This window comes from Trachurus trachurus (genome assembly GCF_905171665.1).
Source record: "Trachurus trachurus genome assembly, chromosome: 8".
NCBI classification, from domain to species: Eukaryota; Metazoa; Chordata; class Actinopteri; order Carangiformes; family Carangidae; genus Trachurus; species Trachurus trachurus.
In genome coordinates, this window is record NC_139905.1 from 29366729 (window position 1) to 29378833 (window position 12105).

The 12105-nt window shown below is 44.1% G+C and overlaps 1 protein-coding gene across 2 annotated transcripts in view; it reads left to right on the plus strand.

Moving 5' to 3' along the window:
• smg1 (SMG1 nonsense mediated mRNA decay associated PI3K related kinase) overlaps nt 1-12105 on the plus strand; it is a 61140-nt gene that overhangs the window by 10375 nt on the left and 38660 nt on the right. For both annotated transcript variants that reach the window (XM_083978039.1, XM_083978040.1), the window contains exons 6-20: nt 847-1060; nt 2879-3004; nt 3098-3170; nt 3387-3484; nt 3607-3780; nt 4705-4926; nt 5311-5412; nt 6132-6422; nt 6555-6685; nt 9068-9229; nt 9314-9432; nt 9530-9617; nt 9755-9856; nt 10902-11042; nt 11676-11902. In XM_083978039.1, coding sequence (XP_083834165.1) covers nt 847-1060; nt 2879-3004; nt 3098-3170; nt 3387-3484; nt 3607-3780; nt 4705-4926; nt 5311-5412; nt 6132-6422; nt 6555-6685; nt 9068-9229; nt 9314-9432; nt 9530-9617; nt 9755-9856; nt 10902-11042; nt 11676-11902 — 2270 coding nt within the window. The remainder of the gene's footprint in view (nt 1-846; nt 1061-2878; nt 3005-3097; nt 3171-3386; nt 3485-3606; nt 3781-4704; nt 4927-5310; nt 5413-6131; nt 6423-6554; nt 6686-9067; nt 9230-9313; nt 9433-9529; nt 9618-9754; nt 9857-10901; nt 11043-11675; nt 11903-12105) is intronic.

Below are 12105 nucleotides of genomic sequence, written 5' to 3' on the forward strand. Positions count from 1 at the left end.
GGCGCTCTGCGTTTTAACTGAAGCACTTTCCTGAGGATTCAGCACCATGTACACACAGTCAGACTAACCATTTGTTGATGATAATTAGTGTAACAGCAACTAGGGATGGCTACCGAATTCTCTACTTTTATTGGTACCGACCAAACTCCCACCAAAGTACAGAGTATCGATTCACGTGCCATTCGGTGCACCCCTAGTCAAAAGGGAACATTTACATTTTTTAGACAGTATGAAATACTCTTAAAGGCGTAGGAGTTGTGATGTTGTTGAGAAATAAATATTCAAAATTCTGAATTTTGCCCTTTTTTTAATAGACAAAATAACTTTAATACGAGGGAGTATTAGGGCCACATTGACAAATAAAAAAAATCACAAACTTCGAGAATAAAGTCGTACATTTACAAGAATAAAGTCATGACATTACGAGTCGTAAATTTACAACTCTATGCTTGTAAATTTACGACTTTATTCTCGTAACGTTATGACTTTTATCTCGTAGGAAATGTACGACTTTATTCTCGGAAATTTATGACTTCATTCTCAAAGTTTGTGATTTTTTTTTTTCTCAATGTGGCCCTAATACTCCGTCGTACTTTAATTACCACACATACACACAAAAAGTACCTAAAACAGCTACCGTTGTATATCGGTACCGTATCCATTCAAATGTGAAAGGTACCCATCCCTAACAGCAACAACCTAATGAAGTGTTTGAGTGAGGGAAACAGAGAAGTTGTGACACACTTAATGAAACTTTCTCAAGACCAGCCTCAGTAGGTTCATCCCTCCCTGCTCTGTGAGTCTAACTGGTTGCTGCTGTGTGTGTGTGTGTGTGTGTGTGTGTAGCAGTAAGCTGCTGTGGGAGCTGCGTCAGGACGCGGCGGCGTGCCTGGGTCTCCTCTGCACCGTGCTGGGCTACGAGGCCGAGCGCATCTTCAAGTGGCTTTTCCTCAAGTTCACTTCCAGCAGTCGTGACGAGGTGAAGCTGCTGTACCTGGTGGCGGCGCAGCGCGCTCTGGAGACGGCTGGAGAGAGGAAGGCCTTCTCTCACGTCATGCAGGTAAACACACACACACTGGACCAGTACACTGTACACTAAAACTAAAAATGAGGACAAACAAAACAAATGTATCTCTGTAAGAATTTGTCTTTGTTCATTTGTGGTTTGGTATTTTAGTTGGATATGAAATCTACCTTTTGGTTTTAGTTGAGTCAGATGGAGCAGTAACTCACTGACCTCACGAGCTGATTGGCTCTTGGTGTGCAACCAGTACAGGTGCACATTCATTATATTAATCACCTCAAATTTGTATTTATTATCTGCTAGGGCTGGGCGATTTTTGTTGATTAATTCGAATTTGTAGTTGAAATCGATTTGGTTTCTCTTTAAAGAGATAGTTCACCCAAAATTCAAATTTCACTCATTATCTACTCACCCTCATATCGACTAAGAGCTGTGAGGGTCCGTGCAGCAGTATTTGTCCATATAATGGTTGTGAATGAATACCACTTTTCTTCGTCCAAAAAGACACACCAGAAAACATCCAAATACCTCCATACTGCTCGTCTGTAATGTCCCTGTGGTATTGAAGCCCCGACATGAGAAATTGTTCCGCCGGTCAGTGCAAATCACGCGAGATTTGCACGGACACAGGAAGAGCAGTGAACTGAGACACTGGGAGCTTCCGCTACAAACAAGCTTAAAATATAGACTTATTTAATTTTTTTCGGAACAATTTCTCATGTCGGAGCTTCAATACAAGAGGGACATTACCGATGAGCAGTATGGAGATATTTGGATGTTTTTTGGATGAAGAAAAGTGGTATCCATTCACAACCATTATATGGACAAATACTGCTGCGCGGACCCCCCCGTAACTCAGAGAAGGCACGGAGGACTCTGAAACTTCTCCCAGCCCTTAGTCGACATGAGGGTGGGTAGATAATGAGTTCGAAATTTTAATTTTGGGTGAACTATCCCTTTAACATCTGCCACCGATGTTCCCCACTGGGCTCCCGTAGTTCAGAGTGGGCTTCACCCTAGGCTCATGTTATATAACACACACGCTGCTCCTGCCTTGTAGCGTCTCATCCACTGTGATCTGGCTCAGCTGATCAGCGGTCTCAGACGGCGGTTAGATCTTCACATTTTGAACTCATCTTTCACCAAGTGAAGCCAAACACCAGATTGAAGAGAGAGAAACAGAAGAGCTGCCATCTCTTCTTTTGGCTTGTTGTTTCTGGTCACACTACCAGAGGGGAAAACCAAAATGAAGTAAAGTTAGAACTTGTTTTGAGCAATTTTTTTTCAGTTTGATTCTAGGTAGGAGGGGGGAAAAAACGATTTAAAATATCTGAGCCCTGTTATCTCCAGCAATCTGACCCCTGACATGTTACAAGAAAAAAGTGCAAATCTGCAAAACTGAATATAAAAAGCTGAAACAAAATAAAGACTAATGAGAAAAACAAACCTAACCTTGCTCTGGACAGGAGTCTGTCATTTCCAAAGCAACATTTACAGAGGAGCTAGCTTTACAGTTTTATTCTATGCATTACCATAGAACAGGGGTTGGTGACTTTTAGCATTAAAAGAGCTGTTTTGGGCTCCACCATATTAAAACCCACTGGGAGCTACAAAACTCATTTGACCACTAAATTATTGTGCACGAAAAAACAAGCACATTGCACCGAATGCACGCTGCTACAGCGTTGCTTTGGGTTGTGATCGCGCATGACGCGTCTACATTGAAAGAAATGGGTCTGTGTGCAAAAGATGCTACATCTGAACGGCCCCCCATGCTCATACACATGTTTTAGCAGCACCTTCGTGCTAGCATAGAAGCCTGCTCTGTGGTCTGAGTGTCTCCGTGTGTTTCAGCTGGTGATGAGCAACCTGCAGTCCATCCTGGAGAACGTGGACACACCGGAGCTGCTCTGTCAAAGCGTCAGGTGTATCCTCCAGGTGGCTCGCTGCTACCCACACGTCTTCAGCACCAACTTCAGGGTGAGTGTTTGAGCGCCGGCCGCCGCTGCAGCTCACAGGTCACCTGAGTTTCACGTCATGACCCCCTTTTTTTGATATGTCCTCCTTCTACAGGACACAGTGGACATCCTGGTGGGCTGGCACATTGACCACACACAGAAACAGGCCCTCACTCAGCAAGTCTCAGGTCAGTTGGGAACGTTATCATCACTTTTATTCCTGTTGTTGTGATTGTAACTGATCTGGCTTTGCAGCTGCTGCTGTTTTTCCCTAACTGTTTTATTAATCGAATGAAACATTTCATTCTGTGGCACAAGAGGCATCTGACCAGTGCGTATGCTCCAAGGTCATTGTTTCCTGTTTTATTCTCAATACCAGTGTTCTGCTCCTCCTGTCTGTCCAGGTTGGCTACAGAGTCTGGAGCAGTTCTGGGTGGCAGACCTGACCTTCTCCACCACCCTGCTGGGGCAGTTCCTGGAGGACATGGAGGCGTATGCAGAGGTGAAGTTAGTCTAGAGCCTCCAGTCACATGGCTGAGGGCAAATACAGATTAGTCTCAACAAGTGTAATGAAGCAGGACTGGCTTTTGTCAGGGAACTGACCGAGTCTGTGTCTCTGTTCAGGATCTGAGCCACGTGGTGTCGGGCGAGGCGTTGGATGAAGACATCCCCCCTCCCTCGGTGTCGCTGCCCAAACTGGCCGCTCTGCTGAGGGTCTTCAGTACAGTGGTCCGCAGCATCGGAGAGAGATTCAGCCCCGTCAGAGGACCGCCCATCACTGAGGCATACGTCACCGATGTAAGAACCTTAACAACAAAACAAATCTGCACCTGTTCTAAATGTGAGGAAATGAAACGGCCAGCTGGGTATTTGCAATCAGTCAAATAAGCCGATGGTGTCGACTTATCCTACTGCTCTCGGGAGAGAGAGCGACCTCTGACTTTGGAAGTTTGGCAGAAGTTTGGAATCTGAAATATGAGCTTTGAAGCAGAGGTTGTTCTGATGATGCAATTTCAGACGATGAAGGGGATGTCACTCAAAACCTAGGTGTGTTGTTTCCTCTTTGTTCTCTTCTATGAGCAGCTGTTGAAGAAACACAACATAAACTGACCACTCTGCCGCCTGCACTAGAGCTGCAACAATTCATCAATTAATCGAACAATAATCGATTTATTAAAATAATCGTCAACTATTTTGATAATTGAATAATTGGTTTTGAGTAGTTTTTTTTTTTTTTTAAGGTACATTGTGTAGTAATTACTCCCATCTAGCGTTGCGGTTGTATATCGCAAGCAACTCAATCGTATTCTTCATGCTGCATTCACGTGAAATTGGGCAGACAGCAGGCGGACAACAAACCGAGTCTCTCTTTGTTTTGTGGACAAAACAAGACATTTGGTGACGTCATCTTCTGGTTTGGGAAACACTGATTTTTCAACATTTTTTAACATTTTATTGACATAACAACTAATTGATTAATCGTTTAAATAATCAACAGATTAGGCTCGTCTCTTTATTAACGATCAACCCCTCTTCTGTCGTCGTCTTCACATCAGCAGCAAAATGACGACGAGTCTGAAAGTAAAAGCACAAAGAGCTGTGGATCGTCTCACTGCCTCATGTCCCTTTAGACCTAAACACATTCCAGTCAGGACCCGCAAAAACCAAACCACGGGTTCTGTGGTGTTGGAATAATTGTCCCCTTTGTTGTGTTTGTCTCAGGTTCTGAACCGGGTCCTGAGTTGTGTGAGCACAGCGAAGCAGGTCCAGTTCTCTGAGGGCGTTCTCACAGCCGGGAACGAGTGTGTGGGAGTGCTGCTGGCCAGTGTGGAACCCTGCGGTCCGCTGATGGAGGCCGTCCTAGCCTACGGCCTGGACCAGCTGGACTGCTGCCAGGCCTGTGGCAGCGACTACTACCTGGCGGTGCTCAGCCTGCTCACCCTGGTACGGTCACACCTCACACCACACTGATGCACAACACACCGCTTGTGGCCCAAACAAACCTGCTTCCAGGTCTGTTACTCACTGTTAGCTGATGGGCCTTTTGCACCTTCTCTCTATTTATTCATCAGATGTTTTGCATTATTATTCTTCCCTTTTCCAGTCTTATGCTCTTGTTGGATGAGAATAAATTGTGCAGGTGTCTTCCTCTAACTTCAGACATATTGGTGTAAAAAGATTTAACCTAGTTGCTGTACATCGTTGTGACAAAGGGCTGTTGAGAGATTCCTGCCACACCTGAAACGATCCACATATGAAGAGGAGTAGGTGTTTTCTGTCACCTGTAAGCCATTGTAAGTCATTGATTGCTCTACCTTTTGCTTTCAGATCGTGGACCAGATCCACACGAAGCTGCCTGTGTGCTTTGTAGAGAAGCTGTTGGCGCCTGACTCCAAGCTGCTGAAGCTGCGCTTCCATCGAGAGAAAGAGGTGAGTGTAACAAGGTGGCACTACAGGCCTCCATTCCTTTTTTTGTGATCAAATGTTTATTTTATTTTAAAGAAAAGTATAGATGGGCATATGCACATGTTACAAAAATAGATCACAAGATCTATATTCATACCTATACATATGCTTCTATACAGATTCACATGAATAAACAAAAATGAAATAATAGTTGATGATAAATAATAATAATAATAATAATAATAATAATAATAATAATAATAATAATAATAATAATAATAATAATAATAATAAAAATATATATATATATATATATATATAGTATATAGTATATGGAAAAATAAGTTTCCATCTTGTGGTTGTAACTAGTTTTTTCGCAGCCCTAAGTCCAGGCAACAAAGCTCTTCTCTTGTCCTTGTCTGTGTCAAACCCATCCTTGACAAATCTTTCAAAATGAGTGTAGCAGGCGAGCAGGGAAACCTGATTTTAAACAACTTAGAGAGGTTTAAGGCGACCAACTCCCAGAACATATGAAAACAACTGCCAATCACTTTGGAAGAAGGCTTCCGTGTCTTGTACGGTAGTTAAAAATGATTCCAAAACCAAGAGTAGTTAGGGCTGTATGTCAAACCAAGGGTTTAGCATATAGTCCTATATAGTCTGATTGGAGCCTGGCTGAGGGCTGCTGTTGGTTACAATACGAAGTCTGAATATCTGTGTGTGTGTGTTTCTGCACTTCACAGGTGATGTCAGCAGTCCACAGTGTGTACCAGGCTCTGCTGAGCCTCAAAAACATCCCCACACTGGAGGCAGCCTATAAGATGGTCCTGGGTGAGATGGCCTGCGCCCTGTCCAGCCTGATGGGGCCCCTGGAGCCCCCCGGTAAGGCCCCGGCCCCCGACGGCCTGTGCCCCACCATCCAGCACCCTGCTTTCGCTTCCCTCACCCTGCCACTGGAGAAGGCCCAGTTCACCCTCATCTTTAACCTCAGCACCCTCACCACCATCGGCAACACCAAGAACTCTCTCATTGGGGTGAGCTGCTGTACTTTCTGTACTGTGCCTTTTCTTTTTTATTTAGGAAAATGCAAGCGATTGCTCCAGCCGCCCGTAATCAAAAGAGGTATCACCTGTGTGTTCATGTTGAAATGTGTTGTATCCGTTCAGATGTGGGCGTTGTCTCCTACGGTCTTCGCTCTCCTCAGCCACAATTTGACGCTGGTCCACTCGGAGTTAGCCGTCTACTACCCCGCCATCCAGTACGCTGTCCTCTACACCCTGTACTCCCACTGCACCAGGTAATGTACTCCTCTGTGCTGGAAAACACTCTGTAATGTGTCACAAATGAGCTGTCAGATTTTCTGCAGGGTTTTAATGGTTCATATTAAAGGGATAGTTCAACATTTTGGCAAATTGGCCCATTGCCATAATCCCTATAGTCTTAGCAGTAGGTTTGTTACCTTTTACTTTTTACCTTTTACTAGACAGCCTCATCAAAAAATGTAGCTCTGTGATGGGGGAGGGAGTGGAGCTGGTAGAGGCTGTGGTTAAGTGGAGGATGGGGTGTAAGTTGAAGACCATCCTGGGTGACCCCCAACACCCTCTACACAAAACCCTCTCAGGTCAGAGGAGCAGCCGCAATAAAAGGCTCATCTCCCTGACCTGCAGAACTGAAAGATTTAAGATATCATTTGTTCCTGCTGCAATCGTTTTATATAACACTTGTTAAAATGTTTTTTGTATTCATCTTTTTTGTGTCATTGTTGTGTGAGCTACTGGACTAACTTGAATTTCCCTGCTAGGGATGAATAAAGTATTCTCTATTCTATTCTCTATTTAATTGTCGGTGCAAGCTGTTTTTAGAACGGCGGAGCAGAGCCGTGAGCTGCTCAGAGCTACACTACGGAGGCTCATGGAATTTCCTGGTTTCCCCTCATCAAATACACAATCCAACAACTCCAAAACGCTCTGGTGGACAAGTTGTGACCTGCACATTCACCACGCTATGAGATAACAGGGTATCCGCGGATCCTTAAAAAGTCTTAAAAAGTCTTAAATTCATGTATCTAAAATTAAGGCCTTAAAAAGTATTAAATTTATCAGAAATTTCTAAGATGGTCTTAAATACAGTACTCGATGGTCTTAAATTCATGGATTAAAGTTCTCCGTCGCCACGACGGATTTCCGTCAGTGGGAAAAATGAGGGGGGGGGGACGGCTACACGTGTTTTTGTTGTGGTTTACTAATGCTGCTCTCAACCAGGTCGGTCATTTCTCCCGCTAATCAGTGAAGGAAAAAAAGTAATATTGTGGGGGATATTTTCGCTCTATCTGGCAACCCTGGCCTGCCTGCGCGTATGAGCCTGGTGACATGACACTCAGTCACTCACTGGAGGCAGTGATACGCGTTGGGTCTCCAGCCGTTGTTGACGTTGGACCGAGCGGACCTGTTGGTCCGAGTGGCCGCGGTCCGAGCGCATATGGCGGCGCGCATTCGGTTTCGTTTTTTTTTTTTTTTTTCGTGCATGTCCGCGGTGCACCGCTGCACGGACATGCGCCCCCCCCCCCCCATAGCAGAAGAAACGGGTCCTTGAATGGCAGGTCCAGACCCCTAGATTTAAAATGAGATTTGTTTTTGCTGTCCACTGAGTTCAGTTAAGTTTCATTCACTCCAGCCATTCTTGCCTTGTTGCCTTACAATGATAGGAACCTCAGTCAGTAGCTACTCAATGTGCTTTTTAAAAGAAATCTGAAACAAATGTTCCCTTAATGTTCTTCTCAGAGTACACCAGAATGCTTAATTTAGGCTATGTGTTAAAATGATAAACTTATCAGAAAGCAAACATTTCCATATTAAAAATGCTTTTTTAAATTGGTCTTTTTTCCCTACATTTTGTCTACATTTATTCTAATTCATTGAGATGCACCTGTTTGCCCTCCTACAGGGGTTTGGTCACCGTTGGTCAGCCTTCTGGTACTCATTTCAATACTTGGAACTGCTAATTTTTCCATTCTCCTTGAGTAAAAGTTGTGTGAGTGATTTCAGTGTCAGTCACGCGCAGACCCCTTCCTTTCTTCCTTGTTGCTTTTTCTAGTTTTGTATTGATTATCAGTTTGCTTATTAATAACAGACAATAAGTAAACTTGACTGATTGTCATTGAGGTCGTGGGATCCCCAACCATCGCTTATATTTATAGGATTTTTTATTCTTTTTTTCGGTCTTAAATTTCATTCAAGGTGGCATTAAAAAGGTCTTAAAAAGTCTTAAATTTGACTTGCTGAAACCTGCAGATACCCTGGATAATAACGGAACGTTACCAGACAGAGTTGTTTTAGAGGTTATTCATGCAAAGCCGCTGCTGCGCGTTCCCGTCGGGGGCAGTTTTTCGGCAAACAGTCCGGGAAACCAAGAAATCCCATGAGCCTCCATAGCGTAGCTCTGAGCAGCTCATGTCTCTGCTCTGCTGTTCTAAAAACAGCTTGCACCGACAATTAAAGGTAACGAAGCTACTCCTAAAACTATAGGGATTATGGCAATGGGCCAATTTGCCAAAATGTTGAACTATCCCTTTAAAAGTAAATGCAGTAAAATGTCAGAATCGTGTTGAAACAGCTCTTTCTTTGTTCCTTTCTTCCTCTGTGGTCACTGTTGAACTGGTCTTGTTCTTCTTCTGTTTCAGACATGATCACTTCATCTCATCCAGCCTGTCATCATCTTCCCCCTCGCTGTTCGATGGCGCCGTCATCAGCACAGTGACCACAGCAACTAAGAAACATTTCAGCACGCTGCTAAGCCTGCTGGGAGGTCTGCTGATGAAGGAGCACCTGTACCCCGAGGCCAGGTACTTTCTCTCCCTCCTCCGTCTTTTTGCGTTTCTCTCCCATCGGTGGACACAGTCGTTCTGACTCTGTTGTGTTGGCGTTAGGAGGCTGCTGCTGACCTGGGCCCAGGAAATCTCCGTGCTGATGAAGAAATCTGACACTTACAGCCCCCTCTTCTCCCTGCCCTCCTTCAACAAGTTCTGCAGAGGCCTGCTGGCTAACGGTGAGTCCAACATGTCCCCCACATCCAACAAAGAACAGTTTACTTTTTTTTTTACTTCTTGTGTTTAATATATTTCCACATCTGCTTCTCTACATAGCTCTAAATGAAGATCAGAGCATCTGTCTTCAGACCTGCCACAGTTTACAGGTCCTGTCTTCATCGCTGTCCACTGAGCTGCTGCAGAGGTAAACATCACACACACACACACACATACACACTTACAGACCTACACACACTCCAGCTGTAACAGATTTCAGGCAATATCGAAAGTTTAATGTGTAAATGAATCATATTCTCCCTCGTGTGTGTGTGTGTCCATCAGGTGTGTGGACGTGTGCAGAGTACAGCTGGTCCACTCAGCAGTGAGAGTGAGGCAGGCCTACGGCAAGCTGCTCAGGACAATCCCCCTTGATGTGGCTTTGAGGTGAGACCGCGTGTACCTGCATCTGTTCCTTATCTTATCTCACTGTTTCAGATTTGGCTCAAACATTCACTCGAACTCAAAAATAAAATGATTAGATGATGATTATCTTTGATCTCCATAATGCCTGGAGGGGCTTCTCTCACATTTGGGCACCAATGTCCACTTGGACTCAAGGACAAACTGATTTCAGTTCAGTGGTTAAAGGTCAAAGATGACTTCACAGAACAGTTTTATCCATAACTTCACTTAAACAAAAATTCACAGATGTAAATCAGGGCTGCCAAGATTAGTGGACTAGTCTCGATTAGAATATTGTTGATTGTTATATTGTAACTAACTTAGTATATGTTATATATTTATTTATGGGGATAGTTTTTATATTTATAAGGATATGTATGTAGTTTATTATTATTTTGTAATTAGATATTTATGAAGTGTATATATTTATATCGGTGTATTATGTACCAATATTATGATATAAGGATATCTGTGAAACTGAAGAACACCGGTAGTTAAGAAGGAGTGGGAAATTTAAAACGTTTTTTACTTCTTCCCACTCCTTTTTCGAACAATGTGCGGTGTTGTTTCGTTGTAATGTCTTGGCTCTATTTTTATTTTTTTATTTCTTTTGTATGTACAAATAGTTACATATTTTTTTAAACATGTTCAAAAATAAAAATTCATTCATTCACTTCGACTTTCAAAATCCACGACTAATTCAATAGTCGACGTGTGTTTTTCTCTCAAAACTGCTGCTGTACCTTCCACTGCCCTGTCTGCCTTCCTGTCCTTGACGCGCATGTGCAGTAGTAGTAGTAATCTGCTTCAGCCATGATGTCACCGGAAACGTTATGCCCAAACAGTATCATGGCTAGCCGGCAACGGAGCTCGAAAATTTGGGAGCATTTTACCAAAATAAAAGAGAAGAATGTGCATTGCAAAATCCACAAGGCAGAACGTACGATGGCGAGGCGGTGATGGATTCATTCCTGTGCTCAGATATTTGCCTTGTTAATGAGCTGTGTGTGGTTTTGTCTGTCCATAGTAACCACAGCCACCCTGAGATGAGGGAGATCTCCCTGGCCATCCGCCACCACATGAGCCGAACACCGAGCAGCACCTTCCATCCCCAGGACTTCAGTGACCTCATCAGCTTCATCTTGTACGGGGTCCTGCACCGTGGAGGGTACGTCCTTGTTGTTTTTAGACGGGGCCAACAGGGCCTTTTTTTCTTCTCAGTCCCAGGAACAGAGACGGCTACAGCCGGGCCCACACTGTGTGTACAGCAGCATATTCCTTCTGATAATGAAACTTATGACTTCATAGCAAACAGTTAAAGTAAAAGTATTTTATTTCTCTTTCATTATTTTCTTTTTTCTCTGAAAGAACACTTCTTTTTCAAATCTCATAATGAGGCATTAGACAGTGTGAGCATTACACACACTAGTGATGCGTGGGTCGGGTTTTTTTCCAATCCGCGGGTCCCGCATCTATGAAGTAATTTGACCAAAGAAATATGTCATGTTATATTTTATGTCGGGGAAAAGAGGAAGCCTGAGGCCCGACCTGACCCGGGTCACTTGCATAATTTTTCATCCCGAGCCCGCGGGTCCGGTCGGGTTTGTCGGGCCGGCCCCACCTGTTGAGAACTCTAGTGGTGTCTGTATTACTGTCTGTTATGTTTTATGTTCAAAATGAGGAAAATCAGTAGAGAGAGTTGAAGAAGAAAAAAAGAAAAAGCAAGCTGCCTGAAGCCTGCCTGTCAGGAGTCACTGTGATGAGACTCATGTTGCCTCGTGTGTGTGTGTGTGTTCCACAGGAAGGACCCCTGGCTGGAGCGTCTGTACTACAGCTGCCAGCGGCTGGAGAAGCGCGACGTCCGAGGAGGTTCGGACGGCAGCAGGCCGGGCGTCGTTCCACGGGCTCTGTTGAAAACCGAAGTGGTTCTGTGGCAGTGGGCGGTGTGGGAGGCTGCACAGTTCACTGTGCTGTCTAAACTCAGAACGCCGCTGGGCCGGGCTCAGGACACCTTCCAGACTATCGAAGGTAAAGAGAGAAGATCCTGTTTGTGTTCAGATCAGAACTTATCCTTGGTTTTTTTCCACAGCCTGGCCTGCTATCACAGGTTTTTGTAAAGTAAATAAAAGACACTGGATTTGTAGTGTGCTTTGTGCACAGCGTATAACTTTCTCAATGGGCATCCAGAATTTGTTTGTTGTAGGTAAATATCTAATGGTCACTTATTAAAG